General features: G+C 37.9%; 1 protein-coding gene across 4 annotated transcripts in view; it reads left to right on the top strand.

Moving 5' to 3' along the window:
* The first annotated feature begins 363 nt into the window (after positions 1–363).
* LOC133844761 (protein O-mannosyl-transferase TMTC1) overlaps positions 364–17170 on the top strand; it is a 59206-nt gene continuing 42399 nt past the window's right edge. For 2 of the 4 annotated variants that reach the window (XM_062279000.1, XM_062278967.1), the window contains exons 1-2: positions 365–905; positions 7842–8184. Coding sequence is in view for 3 of the 4 variants with exons in the window: in XM_062278967.1 (XP_062134951.1) it covers positions 8072–8184 (113 nt within the window). In the remaining variant the exon portion in view is untranslated. Of the gene's footprint in view, positions 906–7841; positions 8185–17170 lie in introns of all 4 variants that reach the window. The other 2 variants (XM_062278989.1, XM_062278978.1) reach the window with 2 other exon arrangements.

Genomic DNA, 17170 nt, shown 5'->3' with positions numbered 1-17170 from the left:
TGCCAAACTGTTGCTCCTTTTTAACAGAGTCATTCCACCAACATTTGCCTATTCACCACGATAACAGAACGAGAGAGAGAGACGCCTGCGCAACAGTTGGAGTCCCGAAGTTACAGCGAGTCTTTGAGCGCAGCTCTCTCTCTTCTCTCTCTCGTTTCGTTCGCTCTCCGCTTTGCTCATTGGCCCATTGTGGGTGTTGAGCTGTTGAGGCCGAATGCTGCTGCTGACTGTCGGCTGTCTACTCGTTGCTGTCGCTGCTAAATGGTACTGTTGATGCTCTCGTTGGAGATGTCGTCGTCGTCGTCGTTGCGTCGTCCACCGCTGCCGCTGCCGCTGCTGGGCCGCTGCAGAGCCGCGTCGCACTCAGTCTGCTTGTTACATTTGAGTCGCATGGTGGGACTCGGTCGGCTTCGTGTCTCTCGTGTGCGTGTGCCGGCAACACAAACCGGGAGATATTCGAAAATACGAGTTTACGTTGCACGTGTGCATGTGTCACTTCCACTCCACCCCAATCCCCCTTTGTAGGCAACCCAACTCTCACTCATCAGCGCAACAATCTCTGTTTATGTCCAAGTCAAAATGTCGTGTTGAAAGCGTTCAATGCAAATATACATAAAATGCATTCAACAATTACAAAAACGATGCAAAACTAAAAGTCGAAATAAAACAATAACACACACTGTAATAGTTAGTACCATATTGTATTGTGGCGACATCTGTTGGCCGGCAGCAACAACATCAGCAACAGCGTGTGTGTGAATTTCAATTTCCGCTTGAATCGCAGACTTTAAGCAACGTTCATCCGGGGTTTTTATTTTGTTTCGGGTCAAATTTAATTAAATTGTTGCTTTACAGCATATGCACAAAAATTTCGCGTTTGCAACTTTGTGCAAAAACAATTCAAGGTAAGTTGAAATAGCCACATTTGATATTTATATATATGCAGAGTAGAGAGTAGCAAATCGATTTGCAATATTTACAAGTTATTTATGCGCTTCACCGTTATTTATATCTCCTGTTATTTATCACAAGCAAAATTTCAATTTCCTTTTGCAATACTTGATATTTATAGAAATGGAAATGTTGAAATTGAAACCACTTTTTTTTTTTTGTGTGAGAGATCATAAACTACTACAACAAACAGAGATACAATATTAAAATGGCAACTTTAACCTTGCCGGGCGAATAAAATATAGTCTGGCTATCGAGGGAGATGCATAAACCGCATCAAGGCCACAGTCCGTCAATGTATAAACAGTCACCACCCACCAAGCGACCACCCACTGACCACCCACCGACCACTCCCCCATTTATGGCTTGTAGTGGCCCGCCCCAGTGTTTGTTATTTGTTATTTTTACTGTACACATGACAATAACGCCGCCGGCTGCAGCATCTCAGGCAAAAGGCGTCACAGCATACGCAACAGCAACAGCAACACAGTCAGGAGATGTCAGGAGGAGTCGAGGCCATGGCCAGACTCAAATATTGTATGTGCAGCAGCAGCAGCAACAGCAACAGCAACACAAACAACACAGCTCTGTTGGTTTGCGGCAAGTGCAATAGTTTTCGAGTGGACCCGGGCAACTTTTTCCATTATGAATGGTGCGGTTGCGCTTTTTTACCCATTCATTATTTACGAGTTTTGAGTGCAAACTTGTTTCGCTAGCAAACAAGTGGCGGCCAGAGAATTAGAAGCGACCGCTCGACCGCTTTAAAAGAACCCAAATGCAGCCATGAGACGACTCCCATCGACCCCTCCCTCATCGCTTCGAATGTGGCTCCACAATCCACAGTTCACAGTTCTCAACCCCCAGTTCACAATCCGCAGTGCTCAGTGCAGCTAAGTGCTAAAGTTTCGCTCTCGCATAAACTAAGACAAAAGCTACGCCCACACAGCTCAAAAAAAGAATGGAGAACAAAACTCCAACACAACACAAAACTAATCCAACAAATCCACAATCGTTGTGCGTGCCGCTTTGAATCTTTTGCCGCAGTTCTACCCTTTAAAAAGCGAGCTTAATGCTTTCATAAATGAAGTTGAAACTGATTTTGTGCCTTAAAAAACCTTTCCAGCTAAAATTGTCGTACAATTTCTTGTCTTATGGGCAAACTTTAATTAATATTTCCCAAAAAAAAAACAGAGAATACTTTGCGACTTTGCGACTAAAACTGTTCCACATCTAGCAGAGTTTTTTTTTGCTGTTTGTCCTGAATTATGTATTGATAAAATGCTAGGGAAAAGTTTTTAGACTTGGGGAATGAACGACGGCAACCCATTTATGCGTGTGTGCATAATTTTGAAAATCACTTGTGAAACAAAGTCACAAGTTTCGGGTAACTTGTTTCAGCCCACACACACACACACGTCAGAAAGTGTCTTCATGGCAGAGAGAGAGAGAGAAGAGAACTTCTCGTGCATGCAGCACATTCTCTGACATTGATAAATGATTTTCCCTGTCTCACTCTTCGCTCCCTCTCTCATTTTCTCATAAAGTTTAGCACAAGAAAACCGAAACAGTCCAAGCAAAAGCTACGCTGCATTCTGCAGTTTGAAGGAGTGGGAAAGGAAGCTTACGGATTCCGGATGCATTCATGGCTACAAAATTGTTGTTGTTCACTAAACCGTGAACTCTGAAATTTGCCTGGCGCGTCTGAAATTATCAGCAGCAACAGTAACTGCAACTGCAACTACTCGAGAGAGGGGGGGAGTTGGTGACAGGAGGCGTAAGGAAAAAGAAGAAGAAAAAGCCCCCGAGGAAAATCATAAATAAAATATAGATATAGATACGACGACGACGACTACGAAAAGGAATATCTTGCTTCCTCTGTCGTACAACAGACTGTGTGCTACTTGTAGCCAAAAATGTAATTATGCTCTCACTGCAATACTTCAACACACTCATACTCACAGAGACACACACACACACTGAGGCAGCCACAGAGAGTCACACAGTGAGCTGAAAATTCCATTCACTTAAAACTCGTCGAAAACTAAGTTCTTCCAAGCGAATGCAAATGAAAAACCGCAACGCATGCTCAAGCCGAGGAGAATCCCCTCCTTTCCTCTTCTCGCCTCACTCCTTCTCTTCTAGGCCAACATGTAATTAGAGAGAGCCAAAAGCAATGCGCGCAGCACTTGCCAAAAATGTTGTGGGCGCAACGCTTTGATATATACAGCAATGTGTGTACCGTACGAATACAGCTGTGGCAGACTGTGCAACAGTCACCAACGAAAGAGCCATCCCAACAGACGGACAGACAGACAGAAAGACAGACAAGTCAGCCAGTTGGCCAGCCGTAAAAGTTCAAGTTTGCTCAACTCCCGAGGACGCTGCTTGTCTGGCGCTGAAGTCCTTGGAGTGGCTCTTGCTCTTGCCACAGAACGAACTTGTGTGTAAATTGGACGAATGTGCCGTTATTCCGTCGATGTGTTGACATCCAAGTGCATGAAGCACATAAAAAAGATCAAAAAAAAAACCAACCAACAGGCAGACAGACAATCTGAGCTGCGTTAGAAAGAGAAACAACTTTGCTCAACTTTATTTGATGTCGCTGCTGGTGCGGAGAGCTCAACGCTCAAGTGCGGTCACAACAGACTGTAAGAAAGTTATGCAATTGGTTTCTTCGCTTTCTTTCCTTTTTTTTGCTATCTTTCTTGCTTATTTTTGAGTGAGCATAAAAAGGAAGTTGCAAACAATTTTTTTGAAACGAAATACGAGCGTGATATCAAACTTAATTTGAGGTAACCAAGAAGATTCTTCCAATGCAATTAACATATCAACAATTTGTAGCGAATAACAACTATAATCTTTATGATGCTATGAAAATTAGGTTACGATCAGATGAGAATTATGGAAGATATTTAAGAAATACTTTTGTATGGCTGACAATATGGTATATTTTACAGTTTGTGGTATATTTTGAATGATACTATATACCAAATAAAGCCTTTGGTATGTTTCAGTATGTCATCTGGTATATTGTGCACTCTATGGTATATTTTAAATGGTACTATATCAATATACCAAATATTGTCTTTTGTATATTCGTAGTTATTTAAAGAATACTTTTAAATGGCTGACAATATGGTATATTTTACAGTTTGTGGTATATTTTGAATGATACTATATCAATATACCAAATATAGCCTTTGGTATGTTTCAGTATATCATTTGGTATATTGTACACACTATGGTATATTTTATATGGTACTATATCAATATACCAAATATAGCCTTTTGGATATTTTTAGTATTTTTGTGGTATATTAAATTGGTATATTTAAAAAGGAATACCGAACTGTTTTGCTTTTATTCAAAATAGGTAGCGCGTATCTCACAGTCAAACTTTCCCACTTCTTTTCTATCTTTTCGTATTTTCCTAAGTTAGTTTTGAAAGAGCATAAAAAACAAGTTGATATCAAACTTAAGTAGATGTAACCAAGAATATTCCTCCAATGCAATTAATATATGAATAATTTAAAGCTCAGTATTTAATTGCATTACTCGTATTTAAATCATAACAAGTATCTTTAAGATACTCGCGAGTTAATGTATCATCAATTTCGGAACAATTAAAATGCAATTTAACGTTGCACCTGGACCGTATGGAGGGTAGAAAAGTCAATTTCGGCCACGATTCGGCGAGTAAAGTCCATTAAGTGGCATTTGCAATATGAAAATGTTTCTTAAATTGAAAATTATAATTATTTATGAACGGCGAAAAGTGGGGGGAAGGGGCGGGCGAGTGCTTTATAGAAAATGGTTATGTGAGACGAGCGGATGGATGGAGAGATGGACGGACAGCTTCGTCGGTCGATGGGTCGGTCAGTCAGTCAGTCAGGCATGTTGTTTGGTGAGCTCTTAAATATAAAACATTTAACGCACGCCTTTGTTGATGCCTCCAACTCAACGCAGAGCAACTCAACTCAACTCAACTCGACTCGACTCGATTCATTCGCTTCATTTGTGGAATGAATAAAGCCGCCGCTTGCCGCCTGCCGCTTACCGCTTGGCGCATGCCGCAGTTGCCATTCATGGGGTTCCATTGTGAGTTTTTCCATCATTTTTGTGTGTGTTTTTGTTTTCATTTTCCTCTCTTTTTGTTGCTGTTGTTTTTGTGTTCGTTTTATTTTTCCATTCAAATAAGTAATGAAGTTCTCTTTTCAGAGATCGCTGCGCTGCTGATGCTGATGCTTTGTTGTTGGCGCTTTTATTGGGTTTTATATTTTTATCGATGCACGTTAAATTTTATTGCAATTGTTATGCGCACATCTTTGCTGCATCGCGGTTTTTATATTTAATAAATTTAAATCACTTTATATGCGAGTTTTATGTGCGTTAATAATGCGACAGGCAGAAGGAGATAGATAGCAAAGACAGATGGACTGAGAGAGAGAGAGAGAGAGAGAGAGAGAGAACAAAGTCAACTACAAACCATACTTTAGATTATTGGCATACACAGTCTGTAATTTCCAGGAATTTGCTAGTAAGTCATTTTATTTTTAAACATCAAAAGCCCAAGATAGAACCCCACAAAGTATGCAATACAAATTTTCGAGCCAACAAAAAAAGGAATGGAAATCTGATGCCGGATATTTTTAGGCAGCACAGACTGTAATCATAGAAATATTCGTGATAAAATCGTCTGTCAACCGAAACTCTCGACAATTAATTGCAAGACAGCAAATGTAATACCTTTGATTTTTCATGTCTGTGCAGAAATATTTCTAAACACAAACACAGCAGCAGCGTTGAGTGTTGATGGCTTTTGCTGAATTTTCTGCCATATTTCATTCTCTACAAATAATGATGCTGAAAATGAAAATAATAGGTACATATTGATGAAATTTAATATGTTGAGAAAAGCTCCCGAGCTCTCGAGCGAATGGAAAGAGCGAAATGAAAAATAATAAAACAGCAAAACAGCAGCAGCAGCAGCAGCAACAATAGCCCACAAAAATAACAATAACAATAACAATAACAATAACGAGAAAAAGTGAAAACATTTTTGTTGTTTCGCATCAAATTTCCAATTAAACAAAAATTCTAATTTATTTTCCATGCCGGTTTCATGTTTGTTATCCCCACTTCCCCCTTCCCCACGAACTCTCCCTTGCATAGAGTAAATTATTTTCGAGGTTATTATTCTGTTGTCAGAGAGTATTGCGATTCGATTTCAGTAGACTGAAATGGAATGAGGACATCATTTCTCTTGTTACAGAGACGGTTTTGATCCAATCAAAACAAGAGATAGAATAAAATAGAACTTGTCTAAGGTTGTCGAATAAATTTAATTAATATTGTGAAATTCATATATGTATTGTATATTTATGTGTATTGCACTTTTGAGTGTGTGTGTGTGTGATAATTGCAGCTTCGCCTAATTAGTGAAATGGCTTTCAGCTCATTTGCCAAACAAATCCCGCAACAACACGCTATAGCATCTATGTTTGCCAATTTCTCTGCATCTATTGGCTCTCAATTGTCTTCTTGTTGCTGCTGTTTTTGTCAGAATGTCAACCGCCGAAATGCGTGTGTGTCTGACATTTGTTAGGCCAAATGGCATTGCATTTGTATCTGTATTTGTATCTGTATCTCTATTCGATGTATCTATCTCTTTCCCTCACTCACTTCTCTGTCTCTGTCTCAGTCTGTATTTGTGTGTCTATTATGTGAAAATGCGCATGTGGCCTGCGGCGGCATATAAATGTCGCATTCAATAATACAAAAGACCCAAAAACGCACACATTTTAAAATCGACTTTCATGTACACAGCCTGAAAGCCCAAGAGTTGAGCGAGTGTCACGCACAATTCTTCCCCACTCCCCTCTATTTTTTCCTATGCGTATTTTTCTATTATTTATTATTTTATCGGAGTTCGAAACGCGTTGACAGCTGCCATTGAAAATTAGCCACGTTTTCGCATTTCTATTGACATGCAGCACATAAAAATTATACTCCCATGTGCTTTCATCTATTATTATTAATAAATAATACAGTTGCGATCATATTGCGTATACCACGCGTGTGTCAAATCAATCTACAGTTGTAATAATATATTTCTTAGAAAAGTAAATCAATCTCAGCTTCGACAAATGCGAGTATCTAATATTTTTCTGAGCTGACTTTCAAAAAATCTGATAATCTTTAATCGCATTGAGATAATTAACTTTGAATTATTCGTACAATCCTATTAATTACGCATACGACGCATGTTTCATATCAGTCTGCAGTTGTAATAGAATATTTCTTTAAAACAACAAATCACATCAATTTAAGTTAATTTAAAATGTGATTTTGTAATACTTTTCTGAGCTGACTTGAAGAGAGAATGGGCTTTTTTCTATTTATTAATAAATAATATTATTGCGTATACGACGCGTGTGTCACATCGTCCTTAGAACAACAGTCGAAGAACAAAAAGTAAATCACATCAATCTCAGCTACGAAGAATTTCTATTTAAGTGGATTTCAAATGAGATTTTCTAATACTTTTCTGAGCTGAATTCTTAAAAAAATCTGAAAATCTACTGAGAGGATTTGTGAGCTCAATTTGTGATAAATTTCTTGATTTTAAAATGCAATTTGATCAACATTAATTAAGTAATTCAGAAATTGATGAACGCTTAAATAAGCTTGAATGCATTTAAGTCCCATTACGTACATTTAAAGCACATATTGTGAGCTTTATTATTATGATTATTAATAATGCGAAAATCAATAATATAAAATGCATTTGCTTTACATTTAATAACATTTTGTTTGTACGATTGCTTAACAATAAGTGCCAAAGACAAAGTAATAATATAAATTGCAACATATTTAATTCCTCTTTTCAGTTCGTCGGCTCGTCACGTATTATTTTTTTGTGTTTTTTCGATGATGGAAATTTAATTAAAGCCTGAAAAGAATTCACTTGATTGAAATTGTTGCCACACTAAGTGGCATGGCATATTGCAGTGAAATCACAGAGTGAAAGAAGAAACGAGACAGAGAAAGAGCTGCTCATAAAACTTGCATAACTAGTTGTAACTATAGGAAAATGCATTAATAAAATAATAATAAAATCATGTGTGTAAATATGCCAACAAATTGGATGAAACTGAAAAGTGTGCAACTCTCAAGAGCCAAGGAGAGCGAGGGACGAGGCAAAGGCGGAGGCGGAGGGGCAACAACAAGTAGGTAAGTTAGCTACAAAAACACTTAAGAATATACATAAGAGTATTACATTTTGGGAATACGCAAGAGTCTCGTCTCATATTTTGTACAATATTTTGATACAATTAAATTGTAAATTCTGAGGCGCTCTGGAAAAATTTAATAAGAGCAAAAAGCTTTTCTACACATTCAAAATATTTGGACAAGTTTTTCAATAATGCAATAAAGTTGCCAATGGCCGCAAGGATAACGCAAGCAACAACGAGACCAGGCAAGGACACACTCTCTTGATGAAACAAAAATATTGCCCACAATTTGTTAGAAAACTCTCTGCACCGACTTTACGTTTCCCTTCCCCCTCCCCTCTTCGGTCACCCGACGACTTGTTTATCTTCTGGGCATCGCAACGAGAGAAAAAAAAATACCCAAAATGATAATAGGAAGAGGGCGAGGGAAAAGCAGCGGCAGCGCCATGGAAATTTTTCAATAGACCAAAGCAAGCCACAGTCAACGCATAAACAAATAATAAAAGTGGAAAGTGCGGCCTGCAAAGAACTCGCGACGACCCTGGCAACGACCTTTGTAGCGGCTCATTTATCAATGCGCAGCACGATGGAAGCCAAACGCCCACGGCACGCTGACCAGGCTCCAAAAACCAAAAAAAAAGTGGAAAAAGAATAAAAAAGCGGGGAAAAAACAAAACACAACAGCCCGGAACATATGGCCTAAAGACAGAAACAGAGACTGACAAAAATCTGAGCAACAAAACAAATTAAAGTTGTACCAAATTGTACTTTAAGACGCCCAACAACAAATCGCACTCAATCAACACAAAATGATAGAGACCAAAAGAAATACAGAGACTAAGACAGAGAGAAAGGGAGAGTGTGGAAAATCTGCTCAAAACAGACAGGGACAATTTTTACAAGATTTACCTGACCGGCATAAGTAATCAGGAGAGAGATTTCTCCTCCTTCTCCTCTCAACCCAAATGGCGCTTCAATCGAATTCTAAACTGTCGTCCGAAAGCGATTTGGACACAATGCCTCAAAGTGAAGCAACAAGAAAAAAGTTCGACACACAAAAGCCAGGCAAAAAGTCATCAATCGGCACAGATCAGATGATGTTCCTATAAGCAATTTCTCTATTCTACTCTGCTCTTACAACTAATTGCATTCCATCTAGTTAAAAGTTTGCTTAGCTCTGCATCTTGAAGTAATTTAATTTCAATCATGCTTTTATCAATTTCTGTTTAATGACAATTTAAACGCAATTTTAGAACATGAAATTTAAGGAAATCAAATGTGAATTGAAATAAATGAACTCGCAAGTCGATAAGTGAACTCACACTGCCCCCTAAAAGTATGCCAACACACATAAGAGGGGCGACAAAAAAACACATGCGAAAATCTGTCGTCAATGAAATCGATTAAGTTTCGCATGTCGTCGCCCATCCATCGTATTTCACAGAGGCAGAGGAGTAAAAGGAGGAGTTGGAGTAGAAAGTAGAAAGTGTAGGAGAAGCAACTCATTAAAAAGCATTAAACGGCAGGAGCGGAAGTCATTGGACTATCAGACGGAGACATGCTTCCGTTTTGCGCTTCAGTTGCCTTGTCGCAGATTTACGGGCGAAAGTGCGTAAAACGTACCCGAAAAGCAACAACAGTGTCCTTGAGTTTGCTTTTCTCCTTTCTTTTTTCGTTGCTGTTGTTGTTGTTGTATTTTGGCAAAGATTGCGATTGGGTGAAGAGAGGAGGTTGGGGCACAAAGATTGTCACCGGGCCAATTGCAGGGAACGACAACTTCAAATGATTTATCGCCAGATAGTTGAGTTCAAAAGCGAAACGCAAAGGGAAGCGAGAAGGGAGAAGGGAAAAGCGCGGCGGCAACTTTGCTGGGCGCACAAATATTTATTTATAAAATTGTTATCCTTGCCTGCTACAACACAACCCAAAGAGAGACTTTACTTCCCGCTCGCTCTCCCTTCCGCCTCTTAGCTTTTGTTTTGCTTCAGGTTTTTGCCACCATTCGATGGGTCTCCCCGGCAGCTGCCTCGCGCCCCGCCTCGTCTCGCCCTGACTTCGCTTTGCTCATTGCCAGGCATTCGCTCATTTTCAAATCGGATTTTATCAACTGAATGCCATTCTTGTGCAAATATCTTATCTCTCTCTCTCTTTGGATGGCAACTTTTTCTTAGACCCCCCAAACTCCACTTTTCTCCTCACTCCTCTAGTCCATCTCTTGTTCAGCTGCTGAGCGGCGCTGAGCTGAGTTCAGCCTCATCTTGACTCGGTTCATGCAGCTTTGTATGGCTTTGGAATTATTTTGAAAGCGGAAATTGATTTTCCTTTCTTATTGTGCACGACTTTCCGTGTTGCTTTGGTGATTTCATTCTTTTCATTTGCCACCCCACCCCTCACCCAATCTCTTTTCATTTTACATACATACTCGTATAAGCAACTATATACATAATTTGAAGCAGATTTATGGGTCGCCTTCATATCATTAGTTTGCAAAGTCAAAGTTCAACAAGTTCTACAATATTCCCATTCTAACCTTCATATTCGTTATTTGTCTTAAATTCTGGGCATTTGTAAAAGGCGTTTAAAGTAACAACGCTCGCTTGATCTGACCCAGTTTATTCACATTCATTTTCAGTGCTTTCCTGTCGCCTGGATTGCTGCTGAGCCTAGACCTATGCCTTATCAGGGTCGTGGGTGCTTCTCTATGCTATGCACTCCTCTTTCTCTCTCGCGTCTGACATTATGAATGATCAGCATAAATTTCGCGAACTCTTACGAGTTGCAGCTGCTACTACGTGGAAGAACAAAAAAAAAAAATGAAACCAGAGAATATAAGACTAGAAAGACAAACGGAGAGCTATGAAGATAACCAGGAGAACAAACTGAAGGACGGCTCAGAAATTCATTTCATTTCATTTCCTTTGTACGTGAGTGAAATTTTTTATGCCATTCCCTCGGAGTATGCACAATAATAATTCGGACAGTTTAGCTAGCTCATGCAAACTGACTTGCTACCTAAACATTTGCCAGCTGCTGAGAGAGTTGAAAAGAGTACTACAAAGTCATTGCGCAAAAGTAAATTATTTAAGCAAATAATTGGATATGCAACATTGTAATGTGTGAAAGTTTATAAGCACAAATTGCATGACCTTTATTTTTTGTTGAGCTTGAGAACATAACTTTTACAAATTTAAAAGCGAGTAAAAAATAAATTAAGCATATGCTAAAATACCCTGTGATAAGTTTATTGTCAGATTTAAGCAGAAAATTAAAGAAATAAGGAATATATAAGTTAAGGAATAAGTATAAGGAAATAAGGAATAAATTAGTAAAGAAATAAAAGTAAAGTAGTAATCGGATTATATTTGATTTGATAGTCAATTAATTTCACTTCAGATAAGGACTTCAAAGAAGCCCTTGAATCATTAATTTACTTTATTTACTCCAACACATCACACCCTCTCAAGCATTGCGTGCAGGGTATACAATTTAGATACCGTAAAACCCGAAAACACAGAGCACAGCAAATTCTTTTGCCACTTGAATGCCTTGTCGAATAATTCGGCAACAAACTGGCAATGAAGAAAGGGAGCAAATGCCAAAAACTAAATTCAGTTTACATAATATAGCTCATAAAATATTTTTCGCCCCACCCCGAGTGGCGGGTGGAGTGGGTGGAAAAACTAGGACACACTTGAGTGCGCCTTGAAACACAATTTAAGCATAAACAATAAAGAAAAGCGACGAACTTGAACGAAATAAAACTTCAAACTCGAATATGTATTTACATATGAAACGAAACCGCCCACTCGACACGACAACGACAACGACGAGCCAGAGACGCAGAGACAGTCTGAAGAATTGCGGTTGCGAGAGGCACTCGTAAGTGGTGATAGAAAGGAGGAGGGAGAAACAGAGAGGCAGAGAGAGACAGCAGACTAAACAGCACTAAATTAATTCTGCACAATTTGCATTAAAATATGCAAATAAAAAAGTGAAAGAGGCAACGCAAGGCGAGGCAAAGGAAAGGAAATGAGAGGAAAAAAAACTCTCCCCTACTTTCAACGTTTAAGCCAAAAACTAAACCCCCGAGTCAGAGTAGAGACATATTCCCAGCAGTAAGCGTTAAGCATATGTGTGCTTGAGTGCCTGCCAGACAATGGATTGGGCCAGAAAATGCTTTGGGGGTAGGGAAGAGGGTGCATGATTGAGGGGTTTTTGGGAGCCTTTTAAATTTCAAGTGTGCTCCGTTATGGCTTTAATGTGCAAAGCAAGCAGCAAGGACAAGACAAGCCAAGGCAAGGGGAAGGGGAAGGAAAAACCCACAAGTGGGCTTTGCTACAGTTCGACTCTATTGGGTCTGGTTAGCTGGCATTTCGGTTATGAAAGTGCTGCCTCAATTCAAGCTAAGCCATTGCATGTGCTGGAGGAGTTGGAATAACAAAAAAATTCAGCTGCCTGCAAATTTGATTGTTCTTCTTCCGCGACTTCTTCACCACGCACCAAGAAAACGAAGCAAGCTGGAGAGGGAAGCGGGACGAATTCGGTATCCAATGAAGCATGAAACTTTAGCGCACTTGCAACACTTTGCTCGCTACATATTTATACCCGCTACCCATAGGGTAGGAGGGTATTATAATTTTGTGACTGCAGGAAATGTATGTAATAAGAAGGAGTCGTCTCCGACCCGGGTCTTAGTTCCTTTGGCTGATAATATGGTATATTTTGCACTGCATGGTATATCATGCATTTTTGCGGTATATTAATTTGATATATTTTAGCATTAATGTTTTATTTTCATTATATACTAAATCAATATACCAAATATTCCTTTCGGTATTGTTTAGTATTTTGCGGTATATTAATTTGTTTTATCTTAAATTAATGCTGAAATGTTTTATTTTCATTATATACTAAATCAATATACCAAATATACCTTTCGGTATTGTTTAGTATTTTTTCGGTATATTAATTTGGTATATCTTAGAATTATAGCTGCAATGTTTTGATTTTATTATGTACTATATCAATATACCATATATACCTTTTGATATTTTTAGTATGTTTGCGGTATATTAATTTGATATATTTTAAAATTAATGTCGCAATGTTTTATTTTCATTATATACTATATCAATATACCAAATATACCTTTCGGTATTGTTTAGTATTTTTGCGGTATATTAATTTGGTATATCTTAAAATTAACGCCGCAATGTTTTACTTTCATTATATACTATATTAATATACTAAATATATTTTTCAGTATATTATGTTGTATTTTTTGAGTATCTCCCGGTCGAGTACATTCAAATGTAATTTTTCTAATTGTTTTGATACACTTCTAGTTGTTGAATATGCGACCGAGAAGTAACTACTACCAAAAATGATTAAATATGTTGTATACCGAATATATTTGAATAACTATTAATTAATAATACTATCATAATAATATCACTTGCATTAACACTGCATAGTGTAGTCAATATTCAGTGTCAATTTTGTATTTACTTTCCTTATATATAGATAGAATTTCTCTACTTGCTTATTCGCTTTTTTCTAGCGCGCACAGTGCAAAAATATGTTAGCTGCGACTTTAGTAATCTGCTTTGACTGTGATAGTGTGTATGTGTGTGTGTAAAGCTGGGTGCATTTTCACAAACACACACACACACACAAGCGGACAAGATGCAGAAAAATGCGTGTACATTGCACAGTGAAGTGGCACAATGCGAGGAAGCGAGAGAGAGAGACAAAAGCGAGTAGAGAAAATAAAAACTTGGGAGTATTTGGTAAATGTGAATTCTCAGTTACTTTTTGGGGGAATAGCGTGTTACTAAGATATGAGTTTTGCCCAAAACTAGCCAACTAAACTTTGCAATTTATGAAAACAATGGCGAAAAAATGCTTTCAACTTTCTATTTGGGTTGGCAAAACTAAATGAAACCCGCTTGAAGCATGCTTTAATTTAAGCTAAAAAGCAAAAGATCTTTTATATCTACTATACACTGTCTGATGTTAGAAACAAGACAGTAATAATAGTAGATCAGCTATTCGTAAGCCGACCGAATTAATTCACTCTCTAATGCCACACCAAGCAATGGGCCATAAAACAGGCAAAGCTTGTGCACTTTATTGGCCCTTTTGGCTAAAATATTCGTGGCAATGCACCCATTAGGCCAACCGGTAAATGAGCATTGAAACAATTCATAAAAACTACCCAAAAAGGGCGAATTTTATTCGCACAAACCACGCGTAAGTGTGGACGCAACATACTATGCTATATAGCCCATCAGAAGCCCATATAGACCCTCTTAGAGGAGCGGACTATTCAAGAGAGACAGAGAAAGAGAGAGAGAGAGAGGGAGGAAATGGCAGCGGCGCCATTGTAATGGGCGCGTCGGTTGGCCAATGGTGAAAACGTGTTTACGCTTTTATTATGTAAAAGAAGTCGGACAGAAGCCGCCATAAAAGCCAGGCAAAACTCCAGTTCTCCAACTCCACTCTCTCCACAACTCGCAGTAGTAAGTCGCTTCCAACTCCAACTGCAGACCACACAAATCTGTGTTCAACACTCACACGAGCCATAATGTATGCAAAGTAATTGTAAGCATTAAATGCTCTGTTCCGCATAGTTCTACTATTCTCTTTGCGGCTTTTACATACAGTTTCTCGACTGTGCAATACCCTTTCCATCATCTTCAAGCTCTGCCTATTATAATATTTAATTGTTTTTTAATATTTCATATAACAAAGTGTCTTACAGTACACTAACTTTGATAACACTCATATCCAAGATCAAACAATAAAAATCATAAAACATAAAAATATAAATATAAAACAAAAAATATAAAAATATAATATAAAAATAAAACTAATCATTAAACACAGAATTATTGGACACACTTTCTTCTTTAAATAAAACGATAAACAAAACGGAATTTCTGAAAACAGAAAGAAAGTAATATCAACTCAGTGCAACGTGCATCAGCAATCGAATTTCATTTTATATCGCGTTCGTTCATTTTTTCGATATCTAAACACTATAGTTTACTGACTGAAAATTGCAGTAGCAGATCACATAGGAAGTTTATTCGAGCACTAAATCATTCATTGGCTAATAAATTGTTACGGGGTATAAAATATGGCTGCCAGAAATACGTATAAATTGGCTTGACTCTTAACCGAGCTGAGTCAGTTGAGAATGCAAACTCTGTGGAATAGAAGTATGTCCTACATCATTTACCTAGCTTCGCTGCTACTCTTAACACTAGCGATTCAACAAAATGGCATTGAAAGCGTTTGTTGTGGTCCCAAACTTGTAAGATTCGTCATAAGATATGGACAACAGTGTCAGGATCATGATGCCAGACAGGTTGGCAGACACAATTATCATAAGATTTGTACACGTTTCGGCTGTGGAAATTTGAATCCAAAGGAGCATCACTGTTGCGCCGCCAGAGGGGGAGAATGTGATACTAAGTGTTGCAATTGCAACACTGGTTGTATTCCGTTAGATATAAAGGCTCCTTGGTGGCTTCAAAAGTCTGCAAACTATTCACTTAGACTATAATGTAATCTGTCTATTCTAATAAATAAATACTTAAACAACTCTATTCTTCAGATTAATTGAAATAAGTCTTTTAAATATTCGACGATCAAATTGATCAACATTTTCAACTTCAATAGGCTGCAAACTATTCACTTAGAACATAATCTAATCTGTTTACTCTAATAAATAAATACTAAAGCAGCTCCACTTTCTAGATTAACTGTATGAAGTCTTCAAATTTTAATAAAAGATTTGAATTACACAAAATATACAAGTTATTCACTTAGAACATGAAAATGTACAAATACATTTCTTATTTTTTTAAATTTTAATTACAAAAAATATTTAACTGTATGCAGTATACAATTGATTGCTGTGAACTTTGTCTTGTGTATGTCATAAACCACAAGTTTAAGCAGCCACAAAATGATAAGAGAATACTAATCAAGTTTAGCTAAACAATATTAGATAACTTAGTATAAGCGTGAAGCGAACAATTGACATCGTACATTAGCAATCGATTTTCCTTCGTTCATTTCGAAGTTTAGTGATATCTAAACAAGTCAATTTATTGCCTGACAATTTGCAACAGTAATAATTTTGAGTTTAACTCATATAACTCGCATAAATAATTAGGCAATAAATTGCCTACTCTATGAGTGGAGTGAATTTAACTTCTGCTACAAATAGCTTGAGCATCATCGAGCTGCGTCACTTGAGAAGACAAACTCTTCCGAGAATGTGTCAAATAATCTTGAAAGCTTGGTTGCCTCTACTCATAGTACTCGCAATGCAAATAAAGAGCGTTCGGAGTATGTGCTGTGGTCCCAAACACATCACCTTCTACATAAAACGTGGAGAGTGCAAGAATTTCGGAGCCAGAGAACTCACGGAGCGCAGTAAAAAGATTTGTACCAGATTCGGTTGTAGCGATTTAACAGATCCAAGACGCTGTTGTTCGAAGACACGATGCGATTTCTTTTGCTGCAGTTGTGAATGCCTGAAGTTCAGTGATAATACTTTTTCATGGCTACAAGATGTAAAGTCTAAATTTTAAGTGAATATCCAACAAAAACAATCAATTATAAATTTGAAAAAATTTATAAAATACTTGGGTATAATTAAGAGAGAAGAAAAAAAAAAACAGAAAGCGGTGCGTATCATAAAAATGAAAATTATGCAAATGCTGAACAACAAAGAACAATACGCTAAACAATGTGAAAGCTTATGAATTTCAGAATGTGAAACAGTTGCGCTAACTACAAAGAGGATAGCTTAGTTTCGTAAGCGGCTTTGCCAGCAATTATATCTGCAATCAGAGTATGCAAATCCCATAAAAACTCATTTTGAGCCAATTGAGCGCATTGTTGTTGTTTGTTGTTGTGCTCCAGCTACAGCTACAGCTACAGCTACAGCTTGTTGCTTGCAACCGAAC

This window comes from Drosophila sulfurigaster, chromosome 2L, assembly GCF_023558435.1.
Source record: "Drosophila sulfurigaster albostrigata strain 15112-1811.04 chromosome 2L, ASM2355843v2, whole genome shotgun sequence".
NCBI classification, from domain to species: domain Eukaryota; kingdom Metazoa; phylum Arthropoda; class Insecta; order Diptera; family Drosophilidae; genus Drosophila; species Drosophila sulfurigaster.
This window is presented reverse-complemented; position numbering and strand designations above follow the sequence as displayed.